The sequence below is a fragment of the Vombatus ursinus genome, unplaced genomic scaffold, assembly GCF_900497805.2.
Source record: "Vombatus ursinus unplaced genomic scaffold, bare-nosed wombat genome assembly UNPS02014786.1, whole genome shotgun sequence".
NCBI lineage: Eukaryota > Metazoa > Chordata > Mammalia > Diprotodontia > Vombatidae > Vombatus > Vombatus ursinus.
Window position 1 is genome coordinate 8949920 of NW_020954564.1, and position 19483 is coordinate 8969402.

The window sequence follows — 19483 nt, forward strand, 5'->3', positions numbered from 1 at the left end:
CTCGAAGCCACATGTGGCCCTCTAGGTCTTCAAGTGTGGCCCTTTGACTGAATCCAAACTTCACAGAACAAATCCTCTTAATAAAAGGATTTGTTCTGTAAGACTTGAACTCAGTCAAAAGGCTGCACCCAAGGACCTAGAAGGCCACATGTGACCTCGAGGTCACAGGTTCCCCGACTCTGATTTGAATTTAGGTCTTCTTAACTTTTTTAGTAAAAAGCCCATCTATGATATTTTCAATTCAGTCATGAATATATGCAACAATTAAAGACTAATGCTAGGTAGTACACTCATATGTGTTAAATAGTATGAAACAGAAAGTAAATACTTCTATGGATTTGTTCTGTGAAGTTTAGATTCAGTCAAAGGGCCTCACTTGAGGACCTAGAGGGCCACATGTGGCTTCAAGGCCACTAGTTCTTCACTCCTGATTCTAGTCTAATCCCCTCATCTTTACAGATAAGGAAACAGACTTAGAGAAGTAAAGTCAATTATTCAAAAACACACAATTCAGTAGGATAGCCGGAACCAGAGCACTCATCTAAGTTCTATTCCATCCATAGATTTTTTTTCATTTACAGTAGCTTATTATCTGTAGAGGAAATGGCATAGCAAGGCTAACCTGATTCAATTTCTTTTCCCTTAAACAATGTGAATATCAAAATTTTAGGAACCACCCAGTGTGGCAACAAAGCATGTTTCAAATCAAACAAGAAGAAGGCTTTGGTTCTGTTCTCCCCACTGAACATACTACTTCTCACTCATAAGTCTGGATGTTCAGTGAGGTATATTACCCATTTCAAGTCATAAATGGGCCAATGGATATAGTTCCCAAAATTGTCCATTTGTGATATGAAAGAGTTAATGTGCTTCCTGGAAACTGAATCTACTACCCTGGAATGATGCAAGTCTGGAGAGAATCTGGTTCCTTGAATAAAGGCATTGTTGTTTTTAAGGAATTCCAAATGGAATAATTAATCCTCAGTAATTCTCACTAATTGAATGGAAGGCTGATATGAATTACTGACAAATTTAATTTACATAGAAATGTTGTTTTAACAATTTTAAGTAAGCTTCTGACATCTTCTGGAGTACTGTGTCCAGTGGAGTTATGTTTTAGGAAGCATATCAGCAAAATGGAACACATGCCCTAAAAATGGCAACCAGGACAGTGAGGGGACTGGAAACCAGAACAAGTGAGAATCAATTAAGGAAGAATCAAAACTGAAGAAAGACTTATATATAGGCATGTTTTCTTTTCTTTTTAAAAATATACAAAGGATTATAGGGAAAAGGAATGATCTCTTCTGCTTGATCCAGAGAGTAAAACTAGGATCAACTGCTGGAATTTCAAGGAGGCAAATTTTACCTATGTTCAAAGAATTGAAAAATGTCTTGGGAGACACAGTCTACTTCTACTGGAGATGTTCAAGAGAAGACAACTTGTTGTACATGCTACTAAGATTCATGCCTCCAGGCAAGAGAAGTGCAACATGGGGTTATGGAAAGTACAATGGATACAAAGACAATTCTATGGATCTCAGTTTACTACTCTGAAATATGAAGGGATGATTTCTAAGATCCATTTGAAACAAATCTATGATTCTAATTATTAGGGGTAACTCAAACTGCTAACAAAGTTTGTTTGTTTAGGCAATTGGGGTTAAGTGACTTGCTCAGGGTCACACAGCTAGTAAGTGTCAAGTGTTTGATCTGAGGCTGGATTGGAACTCAGGTCCTCCTGACTTCAGGGCTGGTGCTCTATCCACTGAGCCACCTAGCTGCCCCACTAACAAAGTTTTGACAAGCAGAAGTTCCTGGAAAACATCTATCTTTATTTCTATGTGACTCATGTATTATTAATTAGTAATTATTGTGTGAATTCTTTTATATGCAAACAAATATAGCTTGATGAGTTTATTGTAAGTATGTGAACATTCCTCTAGAAGTAGGTTTGTGCTATTAATGTCATAGTAGACTATATTTTCTATTAAACAGCAAACAGAAGTTTCAGAAGAGCCAGTAAACTCAAGGCCAGTTAACTCAAGAATCTGCACGGGAAAGCTGGCATAGTGTAACACTTGCCCTAGATTTTGAGAGTCTATTTCAAAAAATTTAGCAATAGTATCCTATGGCCTAAAATTTGATAGGGGAAGCTAATCCAAGAGATGTGGGAAGTTTTCAAGGGCAATATTCTAATGAAATAAACAGAAATTAATCTGATGAGGACTAAAGGAGGAGCTCTCTAAAAATACTCAAGTCTTAGTCCTTTAGTCAGGGAACTAATAAATCAACTTCAATATTAAAGATGTGTAAAAGATGGAAGCAAGGCCAAGTTAAAACAAAAGTACGACAAGTTCCTCTAAGAAGCTTTAATGCAAAAGCACTATGGCTCAGAATAAGCTGAAGTTGGTGGTGAATTGTTAAAAATCACTAAAAAGCCTTTTTAAGCTATACTGAAAGCAGCTAGTGGTCAGACAATTTTTTTTGAAGCTCTTTCTTTTTTACAGCACACTCAATTTCTGTAAATACCTCTTCTTTCCTCTTCCAGACTGAACACTTAACTTGTAACAAAGAAAAACCAATTAAGCCAAGATGAACCAGTTTCAAATCTCTTTGAATCTGATAACTAAAGCCAAATACCTTTGGCTTTACTACTCAACTCTTAGTTTGCTTTTGTTTTTTTGCTTTTTACCAAAAAGAATTATCTTCAGACTGGGGATAGAACAAAAGTTATTAGTGAGGAGTTAAAACTCAAGATAAATTGGGGAGGAGGGAGGAGACAATTGTGGTTAAAAATTGGAAAAAAAAAAAAAAAAAGAAAGCTCCTAGCTATCTCAATGAGTTTTAAGTCACCAGGCCCAGACAACTTAGATCCTAGGGTTATGAAACAATCTATAGAAATTACTTCTAAGCTAATATTAGTTATCTCTAAAGAATTGTGCAGAATGACAAGACTGGAGATAAGCAAGTATCCTGATTTTCAAAAAAGGAAAAGGTGAATTTTTTCAATTAAAAAATTTTTTTCTATATTTTGATGCAACAGATATATCTCAACAAACACACATTATACACACCTCCTCCCCACCCCTATACTATTCATACATATAGTATAGTCCCCCAAATATGAGCCAAACAAGCAAAACCATCTAAACTAAAATGGGTTTCACATCATATCTGCCAGTCATTTCTCCATCCTGGAATTAAGTTTTTCTGGCTCTAGAGATCTGAATTTATCAAGGCAGCTAAATACTCTGTTACTAGTTCTTTCCTCACTCATATGGAGTTTAAACTCCTAATTTTCCACTTTTGTACTTTATTGTTTGTAACAAAAGGGAAGCTTGTGTACCTTAACTTTAATAATTGTTGATGCCAATGTTGCCCATTATACTTATTTTTAGTTTGGGGCTTTCCATGTCTTTATTTATACTACTGTAATCATTGTATATATATTCATCTGAAGACAGTGAATTCGATAACATAAAACAATGGCCTTAACTTCAAGTCCTTGCAAAATTCTATAATGTACTATTATTTTTTTTAAAAAAGATTTGATTGATATTTTAATTTTTATATCATCTTCATTTCCCAATACATCCTTCCCTATTCTTCACCCAGATAGCCAGACCTTATAATAAAGAATAAAAAAAGAGAGCAGAAAAAGCACTTCAACAAAGGTAAACAACATATCAATCAAGTCCAACTAAATATATGAAGTATTCCATACCCATAATTCCTACCTCCCACCTTTGCAAAGAATAGAGGGAGATGCCTTCTCATTTTTCTTAATAGGGTCAAGCCTGGTCTAAAATGAATTATTAATGGGATTGATTTACAAGCATTGAGAAAGGAAAACTGTGATCATTAAGATCCTGTACGGGTTCAAGGACAATCTTGATAGACTAACCTCATTCCTTTTTGACAGGATTACTAGAATGGTTAAATGAGGGAAATTCCATAATAGGATTTCAGTCCTCCCTTCCCCCAAAAAAGACAAGAACTCCCATATTGTTTTTAGAGCAAAAATGCAAAAATATGGGGCTGATAATAGTTTTGTTCAAAAGATTCAGAAGTGTTAATAATTAGTGGTGAAAGAGGGGTGCTCTCTTACAATCTCTTGGTGGGGAGAAGATAAATATAAAATCTTGCATTTGGGTTTGAATCAACTATATAATTTCAAGATGAGAAATGCATAACTAGACAAGATTTTGGAAAAGATCTGGGGGTTTTAGTGGATAGAAATCTCAGTAAGTCAAAAGGATAACACAGCAGCCAAACTTATGCATCACTAGAAAGAGAATGTCCAAAATGAGAGAAGTAGTAAGATCAGACCTAAAGTATTGCATGTGATCTTGAGCACCACATTTTATGAAGGACTATGGCAAATTGGAGCAAGCCCAGAGGAAGGCAACCAGGAGAGAGCAAATTAAGGACTAGAGAGCATATCATATATGGAACAGTCGAAGGAACTAGAAATATTTGGCCTAGAGAAGAACAAAGTTAGGGAGCATATTTGATTGTCTTTAAGAATTTGAAGGACTTTCTTACAGAAAAGAGGTAAGATTAGTTTGTCCTAGTCCTAGAAGCAGAATTTAAAACAATTAGGAAAAATTGGACAGAGGAAGATTTTAGCTTGACACAAAGAGAAATATCCCAATAATTAAAGTGGTCCAAAAGCAGAATGTTTTCCTTCGGGTGAAAGTGAGTTCTGTATGACTTGGCAGCAGAGATTGGATGACTTCTTGTCTTGGATGTTATGAAAAGCATTGCATTTCAAGTTTAAGGTCATGGATCTGGGGCTATGAAGGACCTCAGAGGCTATCTATAATCTATAGATTTCTTATCTGTAAAATGGAAATAATACTTTACATTCCCTCAGGGGATATTATTAAGGACAAACTTTAAATAATTCTATAAACAAGTTACTGTTATTACTATAAATAACAGCAACAATGCTTTTTGGATGTTAGTATACCATTAGACACAATCTTAAACAACACATGCTGTATTTAAAAGTCTTTGTCCACTTCACATAACTATTCATTGAAGATGTCCTTGTTAAGAACAGTATTGTTGTTATTATTTTTTGTTTTGGGTTAGGCAACTGGGGTTAAGTGACTTGCCTAGCATCACACAGCTAGTGTCAAGTGTCTGATGTCACATTTGAACTCAGGTCCTGCTGACTCCAGGGACAGTACTCTATCCACTGCGCCACTTAGCTGCCCCCAGAACAGTTTTATTATTATTATTATTATTATTAAATATACTGAATATTAAAATTCTTTCTAAATACCAGTGTTTAGGATGATGGGGCTATTCCAGGTGGTCATATGTAGAGATAAAATGGGAATTGTGATATTGACAGTTTATAAAATAATTTATGGCGCTTCATAGAATCACAGTATCTCAGATCTATCTAACCAAAACTCCCCATCTCAATTTTTTCAAAGTATAGGTACATAAAAAATGTATTCTTTACTGAATTTGGCTCAACATTCTAGCCTATCAAGATCTATTTAGACTCTGTCAACCAATGTGCTGTCTTTCCCTTCTAGCTTTGTGTCATATGTAATTTGATAAGTAGGCATGTATTCAAGTTGCTAATAAAATTCCTTTTTTTCTCTAGAAATTCACTAACTATTCCTTTAATAATATGCCCTAGAATTTTTGCCAGGAATCAAAGTCAAACTCATTGGCCTCTAGTTGCAGATGCCATTTTTCTCCCTTTTTTTTAAAAAAAAAAAAAAAACTGGGTCAGTATTTGCTCTTGTAAGACCTCTCACATGTGCCATTATGTTTCAAAAATCATTCACAATAATTCTGCAATTACATCTGCCCCTTTTTTTTTTAATTCTGGGGGAGCCTCATAACTCCTTTTCCTATTCTTTTAGATGTGACATTAAGTTTTTTAATGTATTTTTATCTATAATCTATAATCATGCCTCCAATTTAATAAGGTATTGTTAAGATAGATAAGATAAAATGGGATATGTGAAAGTACTGTGCGTTCTTAAGGGGAAGGCACTAAGTAAGCCCAAGGCTGCAGATTTCTTTCCTGATTGCTTTTTAGCCTAAAATTGAAGGTATACATAGGCAAAGCCTGGAATAAACGTTTGTTAGTATGGATATTGGTCACCAGGGGGGAGGCCACAGCACATCAGTGATGGGAAAACTACATTGAAGGTGATGGAAAAATAGACAAATTTTAAGTAAAGCTGGCAGTGTTGGGAAAAGTATTAGTGTTCTTCATCTCTGCCTCTCAAAAATTCTCTAATATAACCCAAAATGCACAGGCTGCACCTGATATTTGTAGGAAAAACAAATTCCTACTTCTCTAGGTGTGGTATCTGATAGCACAAAGCAGGGAATTTTGCAAGTAATTTCACATTGGAGGAATCTGCCATTTTGTTCATGATCTCTACAATATTAAATCGGTATATAACCTTTAATAAGCTGTAAAGGTTATTAAAAGGAAAAAAAAATTTCAGCCTGTAATCTAGTCCCTAAAAATTTCTCAAAATTAACTTAAATTAACTCAGTGATGCATCCATTCCTTGCTTTACTCCTGGTAACAAAACCATAGAATGTTAGAGCTGGAAGAGATATAGAACATAGAGCTGGAATCAACTTTAAAGCAGGGAATGTCAGGATTAACCTGTAAAATGTACATATAATATACATATGTAATATACACGTATATAACCAGCTATAATCTAGTTAAGAAGAAATATTATGAATTAATTCGCTGATTCAGATAGTTGCTTTAAAAAGATACTTCCTAATGGGGCAGCTAGGTGGCACACAGGATAGAGCACAGGCCCTGAAGTCAGGAGGACCTGAGTTGAAATCTGGTCTCAGACCAGACACTTGACACTTACTAGTTGTGTGACCCTGGGCAAGTCACTTAACCCCAACTGCCACACCAAGAAAAAGAAAAATATACTTCCTAATAAACCATATCCTCAGCACAAGAAATAAATGGTAAGTGCATTTTCATTTGCCTTAAGAAGCATGCATTGTTTTCATCAGTCTTAATAAAATGATGAGGCTAAGGAGTAAAAAGATCACTTACATATACTTATATTTGTGAATTGCTTCCAAAGTAAAAGCTGTATTTTCCCTCCACGTTAATTTTATGTATATTCACTAATCTGTTTCCCCAATTTGACTTAACAGTAATGGGATACAGGGCAATAGGTAGGGGGATTTAGTTAAGGGATAGGATCCTCACAGATAATGCTTTAACCTAAAAGACCCAGACACAGGCCTGCAACAAAGTAAGTATAAGCTGTGTTAATTACCCAGAAGACACTAGATAAGTACATGGTTTTAATTATACAGTTGGTAATACTTTTTATTTTTGACAAGTCTTTTTAATGAAAGAATTTTCAATTATTTTAGATATACTATTATTAATCATCACAATATTCCTGTGGTAGTTCCATGAATTATTATGAGTCTTATTCTAACTAATAGGGATTAGATGTAAAAGGACTACATGAAAAAAGTTAACAAAGACAACAGAATCTAACTCTTAGTCCTTGTTAACATATCCATCCACAAATTTTTATTGAGCACTTACAGAGTGCATGAGAAGCAGTGTGGTGCAGTGGATAGAGAGCTAGACCTGAAGTCAGGAAGCTTTGGGGTAAAGTTCTACCTCTAACACACACTGGTTGTGTAATCCTGGGCAAGTCACTCTCAGTGTGACCCTGGGCAAGTCACTCAATCCTTCAGTGCTCCTAGACAACTCCCTAAAATGATAAATTGTAGAACAGTTGCAGATTTGTATTAGTAGAGTTACCTAAACCAATGAAATCAGATCTGTACCCCATCCTCTTCCAATATTTAGATGGTACCTGAAGATCATAAATGAAATAAGAGTAGGTCAAATAATCTCTTCTATCCTTAGGGTAAGGTTAGCCCAGGAATCATGTAGATCAAAGCTAATAACAGCCAATATTATTTAAGTGCCTCCTAGGTACAAGGTGCTATGTACTGAAGAGGGATAGAGATGAAGTATAAGACAGAGTCCTTTCTCACTAGCTCCCCAACTGGCCTCCCCACTATAATCTAGTTGAGAAGAAATATTATGAATGAATTCATTGATTCAGTTAGTACTTACTAAGTGCAAAACCTATACATAGGTGCTATGAATACAAATATGAAAAATGCCACATTTCTTGCCCTCATGGAGCTTATAATCCAGTTGCATAGAAAGCAAAGAACAAAAGGCTAAGTACTAAGATCACACCTTGGAGTGAAGATATGTTTTACCTGAGAAGGGATCACAAGTGACAGACTGATTATTGCATTGGCAGGGCAGACAGCCATTCTCATTGAAGCCATAATACCCATCTTGGCAGTGGTCACATTTGGAACCTCCAACACCCACTTTACACTGGCATTTCCCAGAACTGCAAAGAAAAACAGGGAAATTAAACAAAAGTTAAATCATCTCAATTTTTTTTTTTTTACTGCTAAACAGACCACAACAGACAACCCCATTATTGGAAACAAATTTAACTAAGAGCATTAGGAGTGATTTTCATGAACTGGGAGTGTAGAAGCCCTGTGACTAAACACATTCAGTTATTCTGGTGCTGATCCCAATCATTTCTGACACCTTCATCCTCTGCATTCTGGGGTAGCTTAAAATGAATGTTCATAGAACACAAGGTCTCTACTTTCCAGAAGCATTCTTGTTTACCAAGCTCTATATTCTTGTTATATAGTCATCTATTTCCTGGATCATCCTATATTACATTAGAATTCACTCTTCAGGACATGGAGAAATTAAAGAAATATCACTCGTTATTTATTCTATTTCACATCTAACAAGAGAGAATGAAGACAAACACATGTAAGTATGACTTTAAGGGAAAAGCACATTATAAATATGAATTTGTTATTATTGTTATATATGAGATTTAAGAATCACTCACATCTATAGAGGGCTTCACAGTTTGCAAGATTTTCCCTTCAAAACACACAGGTTATCATTATTGCACACAGAGAAAAGGGACATGTGCCACAAAAGAGATGCACTCCCTCCTTGCAGTGGTACAGTGGGGTACCATGACCTTCCCCTTTGGGTGGGGCTGACTACAGACTCCTGGACCTTTTGGGAGATTCCCCCACAAAAGGGCCCACGTAGATAGGGAAATACACCTATTCTCAAGTGGTCAGGCTATGTTTTAACCCATTTTATTTGTAGAGCATTCAAATTGATTTCATTCATTCAAGAAATATTTATTAAGAACCTACCATGTACAGAGTCCTGTGCTAGACTTTGGGGGAGATATAAAGGTTACATAAAATATAGGTCCTCCCCTCATGGAACTGTGTAATATAGTTGGGGGATAAGACTTAAGCATAAATAATTATAATATGTAATACAACATGATAAGTACATTAGAGAGGCATTAAAGTATTTTGTGAGGTCTGAGGGAAAAGGTCATTACCAAGGTGGTAGGAGAGAGAGAGATTAGGGAAGGCTTCCTAAAGGAGGTATCATTTGGAATTAGAATATAGTGCAACTTTGCTTGTTCAAAAATTCCTGACAGCTTTAGCCAAATAGCATTCTGCAAAACTACCAACACAAGTTACATATGCATATCAGTCTGCTTTATGGAGTAGATATTAAGACTCTTATAGAAGGCCTTTTGGAGTAGAAAAACATGCAATTAGTGCCAGAAACAGCTAGCAGGCTCTGGCTCTCAAGTATAGAAACAAATCATCTCTTCATATAGATCAGAAACAATGCTGAAGGCACATCTCTTTTGTTACAAAAATCAAAAACATTTTATCAAAGGAGCCTTCAGGATGATTAAAAGACTACTGGGGAAATGTTTTTTGACTGACAAAAATATGACAGAAGACAAACACAAAAAATTACTTTCTGGAACTGTGTCATATCTATTAAAAAGAAGTAAATTGGCTGTCATGTCTATAGTCCTTTGAGTGCATTGAAACCTTTCATTCTGGCTTTCTATCAACACGTGCAGACACTCCCTGACCAATGCTCTCTCTATATAAATGGTCACTGCTATCCTGCCTCTGCACCCAATACCCCTCCTCAAATGCTACTGAAAAATGGGCTTGTCCGCCTGCCCAGTCTCTATTCCTATCTCCATAATTTCAGGTATCATAGCCCCCACACCTCAACAACAAATGCTGACAGAATTAATCTGCTATGCTGTCATGAGATCTGCCTAGTCCTCAATCCTTAACTTCTTTTGCTTCCCTTAGGATGTAGAGAAGTTAAATATTTAGGCATTGGGCTCAAAGGGTTCAGGACTTATAAGGGCTTTAATAGGATTCTGGCTTATGAGAAGTTCAGGGTCATGCTTCAAAAAGACATGGGACTTTGACTCAGAGAAAAAAATAATAATGAAAACAACAAAAACAACAACTGTTGCTTATCCAGCAAAGTAAGGTAGCATCACATAGTGGACAGAGAGCTGATCTTGCAGCCAGGAAGACCTAGCTATGAGGTTCAGATCCTATGGTATCGGCTTCTGTTTCTGACACGCTGGCTGTATGGACCTGGGCAAGTTATATAACCTCTCCATGTTCTGGGCAACTCTCTAAGATTTTAAGTTCCAGAGAAGGTGCCGACATGAATGGGTGGAGGAATTCTCTCACCAGAAGCTCCCCACACTGATGAAATCACAAGTTCATTCTGTATCTGGATTTGTTTAGCACTTTCAAGTTTGCAAAGAGCTTCACATACTATATGTACTATTTCAGTGGTATAGATTAAATGGCTTTTTGTGGACTGAGAGGTTATTCAGCAACCAACTTACAATCAATATGCTGGAACAAACTTTCAAAAGTTGGAAGCAACCTGTATTGAAGCTACTCTTTCCCGAAGGAAATCTTTTACATTTTATCACCGATCAACTTTGGTAGAAAAATGTGAATGTGACAGAGTAAGATCTATTCAAGTCATCAGTGCTTTGGATTTGTCTTTTCTCTATTCATGTCTACTCTCTCAAAATAGCTTTGGACACAATGTAGTACATTCAGTCAGAGGATAGAGTAAATGTGCAGCTTTGATGTGTGTATTATGGGTGTCAAGAGGCAGTGTTGTAGTGGACAGAGAACTGTGCTTGAAGCCAGGAAGATGTGGGTTTAAGTACCACCTCAGACACTAGCTATGTGACCCTGAGTTCAGTGCTTTAGGCAACTCTAAGGCTAAATTGCAGAGAAGGTGCCAAACTGCCTTAGTAGAGAGTGTTTTCTTTCTTTTTTTTTCTTGATAATTAATTTATTTTTAGTTTTTAACATTTACTTCCATAAGATTTTGCGTTTTAAATTTTCTCCCCCTCCCACTTCACTCAACCCCCTCAAAGGCAGCGTGCAATCTGATATAGGTTCTACTTAAACATTCACATTAAGCATATTTTCCCTTTAGTCATGATGTAAAGAACAATTAGAACTACTGGGAGGAACCACAACAATGAAGCAATAAAACAAAACAGCAAAGGAAAAGAAGAGTAAATAGTATGTTTTGATCTGCATTCAGACTCCACAGTTCCTTCTCTGGATGTGGATAGCAATTTCCATCGTGAGTCTTTTGGAGTTGTCCTAGATTCTTGCATTGCTATGAAGAGCCAAGTCTATCAAAGTCAGTCATCCCACAATGTGGCTGTTACTGTGTACAATGTTCTCCTGGTTCTGCTCATTTTACTCTGCATCAGTTCATGTAAGTCTTTCCAGGTTTTTTGAAGTCTGCCTGTTCATCATTTCTTATAACACAATAGTATTCCATTACATTTATATACCACAACTTGTTTAGCCATTCTCCACTTGATGGGCATCCCTTCAATTTCCAATTCTTTGCCACCACAAAAAGAGCTGCTATAAACATTTTTGTACATGTGGGTCTTTTTCCCATTTTTATGATTTCTTTGGGATACAGACCTAGAAGTGGTATTACTGGGTCCAAGGGTATACACTATTTTATAACCCTTTGGACATAGTTCCAAATTGCTCTCCAGAATGGTTGGATCATTTCACAACTCCATCAACAATGCATTAGTGTTCCAATTTTCCCACATCTTCTCCAACCTTTATCATTGTCCTGTTTTGTCATGTTAGCCAGTCTGATAGGTATGATGTGTTAACTCAGAGTTGTTTTGATTTGCATTTCTCTAATCAATAGTGATTTAGAACATTTTTTCATATGACTGTAGATAGCTTTAATTTCTTCCTCTGAAAACTGTCTGTTCATATCGTTTGATCATTTATCAATTGGGGGATGACTTGTATTCTTATAAATTTTACTCAGTTGTCTATGTATTTTAGAAATGAGGCCTGTATCAGAGGCACTGGTTATAAAAATTGTTTCCCAGTTTTCTGCTTCTCCTCCTAATCTTGGATGCATTGGCTTTGTGCAAAAACTTTTTAATTTAATGTAATCAAAATTATCCATTTTGTATTTCATAATGTTCTCTATCTCTTGCTTGATCATAAATTCTTCCTTTCTCCATAGATCTGAAATGTAAACTATTCCTTGCTCTTCTAGTTTGCTTATAGTATCGATCTTTACATCTAAATCCCGTGCCTATTTTGACTTTATCTTTTTATAGGGTGTAAGATATTGGTCTATGCCCAGTTTCTGCCATACATTTTTTCCATTTTTTCTTCCAGCAGTTTTTGTTAAATAGTGATTTCTTACCCCAGAAGCTAGAGTCTTTGGATTTATCAGATAGTAGATTAGTATAGTCATTGGCTGTTGTATCTTGCATACCTAACCTATTCCACTGATCTACCACTCTATTTCTTAGCCAGCACCAAGTAGTTTTGATGATTGCTGCTTTATAATACAATTTAAGATCTGGCACAGCTAGGCCACTTTCCCTTGCATTTCTTTTCATTAGTTCCAATGATATTCTGGACCTTTTGTTCTTCCAGATGAATTTTTTTATTGTTTTTTCTAGATCTATAAAATAATTTTTGGTAGTTTAATTGATATGGTGCTGAATAAGTAAATTAATTTAGAGTAGAATTGTCATTTTTATGTAAAGAGTGTTTCTAACCCAGAAGATCTTAACGCCAATGATGTAACGGGTCTAGTCTCTATCCTTACCTACTATGGGTATCATTCTCCTGAAAGGGAATGAAATAAGACATAGCTTCTTCCCTGGGTCAGCTTCCTCATCTGTAAAATGAGGGAATTAAGCTATTAAAGAATCACAGTTATCTTGAACCTTAAGTAATTCTCTAGTCACAACCAAACATAGATAGAACTAACTTATACCTCTTCTTTAAAAGTGGTCATTTAGCCTTTCAAGACCTCTAATGATGGAGAGTTCACTGTCTCCCAAGGCTGCTAGTTTCACTTTCAAATAGCTCCATTAGAATGTTTTACTTACATTGAGCCTAATTCTGCCTTTCCATAACTTCCACCACAGCTCTTAGTTGGGCTTCTGGGGCCAGGCAGACAAGTCTAATCCCTCTGCTACAAGACAGCCTTCCAAATACCTGGAGTTAGCTATCATGCCACCTCTAAGTCATGTATTCTATTGCCTGAGATCTCCTACTCTGTCAAATAATCCTCATACGGTATGGTGTCTAGTATACTTAGTATCATGTTCACCTTGTTCTGGTTGTGTTCCAATTTCCTTTCTAAAATATGATACCAAAAACTATATTATATTAGCTGTGGTAGACTACAAAGGGACCATAACTTTCCTTGTTCTGGACACCATACCTCTATTAATACGGTGCTACATAAGTGTAAGTTATTTTTGTTAGTCTGGGCTCTGCTAATACCTAGCACATTAGCAAATCACTCTACCTCTCCTGGCCTCAGTTTCCTCCTCTAAAAAGTAAAAGAATGAGACTGGATGACCTGTAGTGTCCCTTTCAGAAAGTTCTAACATTCCATGTACTGAGGTTCTTTCCAACTTGAGCATCCTATTATACTATCGTTAAATCCTTAGTATGCCTATTTCATGGTTCTAGAAGTATAATCTTAATTGATATTTTTTCTTTTGCCATTAAAAGTTTTATACAAGTTACCTTTTAGTGTTCAAGTTAACATTTAAAAATTTATTTGACTCTATCAAGATAGTTATTAGAAGCCATTTTTGATATTATGGAATGTTCTTTCGGAACATGAAGAATTTTAGTCAATAGATGGATTCCCTCTAAATATGTTTTAGACTACTCACTCTCAAAAGAGCAAAGAATGTTTAGCACAAAGGCCCAATGTTTTCAATGATAAAGCTACCCTTTTTTTCAACCAAAGAAGCTTTGCTGATTGCATAATGATTTCTAAAATATGTGTTGTGCTAGTGGAGAGGGCAATATTAAAAGCATATCTGACACCAAAATGTCAAATCATGAAATTAAATTCCCTTTTTAGGGGAGAGAAAGATTCCAAAGAAAAAATATTTTGTATAAAATCACAGGAGCCAGGATTTGAAATTAAATACTTGCTAATAATTTTTGATTTTGTGTACTTCCCTAAATACCAAAGTTGCTTAGAATTTATGTCCCATGCACAGATATATTATCTTGAATATAGTTAAAATAAGGGATAGCTGTAGAGAGGATCTGTGCTTCAAAAATTATGAAATATCAGAACTTAAAGAAACCTTACAGCATAGAATGTTAGATTAAGAAAGAAACTCATAGATTATCTACCCTAAACTCATTACCCTTAGAAAGGAAAAACAGAGGCTTAGACACAAAATGCCCACATTAATAGAGCTAGTAGCAGAGCTTTACAAAGCACGTCATAATTCACAATACATTTTTCACAATAACTTTATGAGGTTGATAATCCTACAAATATTTTCCCCAGTTTAGAGATGATGAAAATTATGCTAAGTTCACTTTGATAGCCATTTTAATAAGAAATCTGAAACTATCTTATGGAAAAATTTAAATGATTGTTCTAATAAAAACACCACAGGTATTGTGCTATTAAGTACATTTTCTATCTACTTGATTATACTAATCAGGATTCCCAAATCATCTTAGAGAATCAGCATTTAGATCACAGCATTCTAGATTCTAGAGCTCAGAGGCCTTAGAAATCACAGAAAATAGAGTTAAAACTTAAAGGACTCTCAAAATGCATTTTATCTCTTTTTATAATTTTATAAACAAGGCAACTGAGGCCCAGAGAGAGGTAAAGTGCCTTGGATGACACAACTAGTAAGTTGCAAAGGTAGGGTCTGAATTATTGTTTTCTGACCAGAGCTCTTCCAGGATATCAAAACTGGATAATCTTTAAGACTCCTTCCAATACTAACAATCTATGACTATGGAAGGCCAAACAAAGTATCTGAATTATCCTAAAACAGAATAATTAGCTCCTGAATAATTGATACTACATAAATTGAATTAGTTCTATGATTCTGTAATGATTCAGTGATCAAAGATTTTTTAAAAATCTATACCCATATGTAATAAGTAGCCAAAGTTATATAAGCTAGTCATCAAGTCATAGCCAGAGTCTTCAATGAGCAACATCCAAAGAACAGATTCTATCTCAAATCTTTTGTTTCTCACCCTCAATTTTCTAAATTTCTGGCTCCTCATCAAGATCCAATTCAATCCTCCCTCTCCAAGTATGAAACTGTAGGTCTTTTATTTCAAGCTTGTGGATTTTTATGAGCACAATTGGTCTGTTAACAGGACTTTTTTTGTGGCTTCATTGCATTTATATCACTGACCTTTGCTTCGAGGAGTGTTCAACAGTCTCTAATAGAGGCAGAGCATGAAAGGGGGTGTTGTAAAGGCTTTATTCCATAAAAGAAGTGACCACAGGCAAAGCTTTCTATTTGCTGAGTGATTTAATTCTTACACATGCAGAACTTGGCCCTGGGCCATGAGTAACATGTTGAGAAAGCACTACCAGTGCAGCTTTACAACGAACAGTCCCCACTCCCTCCCCCATGCCCTCTCCTGCCCAGGCTCCTTAAAAAAAAGAAAAGAAAAGAATCCTTTTCCTGTTATTTTAAATCTACCCAGGAAAAAATGAAGGGTGGTATCCAGACTGTTCAACTAATTTATCGGCCTCTGTGTGTGTTTTTCCCTTTCTAGGCAGCTGTTGAAAAGGGCAGGCTCTCAAAGCAGAGGGATGCCCACTCAAATCAGTCGGTTGAGTGCCTAGGGCAGAATTACAAAGGGAATACCCAACTGTGGGAATGGAATTCTGAGTGTATTATGGTTACAAAAGTGACTGCCAACTAGGATAGGTAGTAACTAATGTTTTTTATATTGAATATCAATACAAATGAGCTTGTTTCAGCTTTCCCTCTTGAGCAGTGAGTTTTCTAAAATCTTCCTTAGAAGTGTTAAGAAAGCTTTAGGAAGACGGAAGTAATATGAGACTGTCAGTCAATATATCTAGTTACTAGTTCCAGTTCTGCCAATCACTCACTGTGTGACCCTGGGTCTTTGAGTTACTTTCTTCATCTACAAAATGAGGAAACTGGATTGGATGCTCTATAAGGTTCCTTCCAGCTATAATGTCTTGTGCCATAAGGTTCTTCCCAGCCCAAACATTCTGTGGTGGTAGAAGGCTAGTAATCCTACTAAGCACTCTGTAATTTTAATGATATTAGTTTGCAAGGACTTGAGATGGCTGATTCTTTCTTGTTGTCTTATCATTTAGCAAAACTAAAATTTGAAGTTAGTTAAATGCAATATTTTTATTTTCTATATTTATTAAATAAAATGATTGATTGAATTATGAGTTTATTATCTTTGTTAAACACAATATTCTTGTTGTATGGGTCTTTAGGCAAACCTCTGATATATCTGGGATCATTTCCTGGTGGATTTTTTTTCATGTATCTATTTTGTAATTCTATTTCCAAGTGATCCATACTTACTATAATCAGAACCGGTTTTAATGAAGAACCAACTGAACATTAGAATTGTTTTAGAGTTATCTTTTTCAACTCTTCTCAAAGGACTTCATTAGGCTGCTCTTTCTCTAAAGGCAGAAGTTCTAAATTTCAGGTACAGAAGAAGTGAAATATCTTAGTAAGAAACCTTGTGGTTGTCCTGAGTGCGTAGGGAACATGATTGTTGAAAGCCAAACTACTGACCTGTGAGTAAGCAATCTAGAAAAGGGGAGAAGGGAGAGAGACAAGCATTTATCAAGCACCTTCTGTGTGTCATATACTATGCTAAATGCTTAACAAATATTTTATCCTCACAAGAACTTTGTGAAATAGATATTATTATCTTCATTTTAAAGTTGAGAAAAATGAGGCAGATAGAGGTTAAATGACTCGCCAGGATCACAGGTCTTTCTGACTTGAGTCCTGGCACTCTATTATACATAAAAATTCCCCAACATAATACTGTACTTACAGATCTATTCATAGCATGACCTAGCTGCCCATTCTCTATTTTCAGAAGACATCTGGTAATAGGGAATAGAATTTTTGGCATAAACTGAAGGCCAGAAGTTAATACTACCTTGAAATGCTTCTTATTTAAGCTCATTAAATTAAATAATGATGATGATAATGATGATGATGATGATGATGATGATGATGATGATGATGATTATGTTTCTCTGGCATGCTCCACTTACAGATTTGGGAAACTGAAGCTCAGAGGAAAGGAAGTGACTAGTCCAAGGTCTCATAGAGAACTGGGACTAGAATGAAAATCTCAACACCCAGTCTAGTATTCTATTTCACTATTTTCACTTTATTATTGAAACAACAATGAAACAATGAAAAAAACAAAGCCTTGAATTACTCATATTATTCAGCACATTAGTGCCTAGGTTCAACATTTACCTTTGAGGGGAGCTTATTATGTAATTAAAAATAAACAGGTCACAGAATAAAATAAATGTGAGGTGAACTTAGAAGTGTCAATATAACATGCCTTGTATCAGCACTTTATTCTCCAAATGTTGCTCACAGACTACATTTTGCTTGTCAACACTAGCCAATAAAAGATAAATTTGTCCCTCAAGAGATATAGCTGACAGTCCATTAGTTCAATCATGATGACATACTACAAGTTTTGCTCAACTGTTATATAAAAATGGGCACTGTCTTTCATTATATACATCTGTAGATTTTTCTGAGTTTATGATTTTAGATGTCAACTTCAGGGCACTTGCAGTACATGGCAGAAGAATCTGTCAAAAGCAAGTCCTCTTTCAGTATCTGAAAACACAGTTTGTAGAATAAGCTGTGGAGCAAAAACTCAAGAAATGACTAGAGAAAAGACAAGGAGATGATAGAAAGGGAAGGGACAGAAAGGAAAGAGAGGAGAGGGAGAGAGGTGAGGAAAGAAAGGATTTATGTAGTTCATATGAAATGTAAGATGTAAGGTCATTTTGGATTGGAAAAGTTGGAAGAAACATGAAACACTCACAATAGAGATAAGCTGTCAAAATGTGTCAAACGAGATACTTCATGTAAAACACTTGGAAAATCATAATATCTTATAAATGTGAGCTGTAACCAATACCCAAAATACAGTCATTAATTTTTTAACCATCTCACCTTGGGCGTATCACTTCTTTTGATCTATAGAATAAGGGACTAAATAATAACTAAGGTCCTTTCCAGATCTAAATTCTGTAAGTCATCCTCTATGAGCCTGCTTTGATGGTCTAAGAGGCTGCTATTTCAGCAATATGACACTTAGAATCATAGAATCTCAGAGCTGCAAGGGAGGTTACAGATCATCTCTCATCTAGCCCTCCACTCTTATCATCTTGCCATCTGCCCTGTCACTGATACCATACTTCTCTCTACCTGTTCTGGCACCTACACTGGGATCTCCAGGATCTATGTCACCAGTCCCTGGAGAAGTTAACCCACTGAGCTCTAGAACTCTTTCCCTAAGGCTAAGCCATTCATTTAACACTCCCCTCTCCCAACTTTTCATCTCTTGCCTAGGAATAGCAATCAAATCAATATTCATCATTTCTAGAAAAGGCATGTTAACTGACTACTAGACCATGTAGCTAACTCATGATATCTCTGATTCCCTAGACTCCCCCAAATTCCCAGAAATGGAATTTTAATTGTCTCCTCTGCCACCATTTCCCTAAATGGTGTGCCCTCTCCCTATTAGATTATAAATTCCTTGAGGGCAGGGACTGTCTTATTTTTTGCACTTTTTTATCCTTAGAGCTCAGTATGTTGCCTGACCCATAGTAAGTATTTAATAAATGCTTCATTTATTACTTCATTCAACAAGCATTATTAAGTATTTACTATATGCTAGGCACTATGCTAAGAGTTGGGGATACAAAGAAAAGCAAGAACATGATTTCTGCTTTCAAGGGGCTCACATTCTAATGGAGACAAGATGTAAATACACACACACATATATATGAATGATATATGCAGCACAAATGAAAAGCAATCTTAAAGGAAAGAGGGGAGGAGGTTGGGTCATAAGGAAAGCAAACACCTGGAAAGGTCTCCTGTAGGAAGCTGGGAAGCAGAGGTGAGAAGAGAGAATAGCACAGGGA

General features: G+C 35.9%; 1 protein-coding gene across 1 annotated transcript in view; it reads right to left on the bottom strand.

Annotated features, from left to right (window-relative positions):
- Positions 1 to 19483, bottom strand: part of LOC114047112 (multiple epidermal growth factor-like domains protein 9) — a 126132-nt gene that overhangs the window by 11932 nt on the left and 94717 nt on the right. Inside the window, exon 3 of the mRNA XM_027867852.1 lies at positions 8278 to 8417. Coding sequence (XP_027723653.1) covers positions 8278 to 8417 — 140 coding nt within the window. The remainder of the gene's footprint in view (positions 1 to 8277; positions 8418 to 19483) is intronic.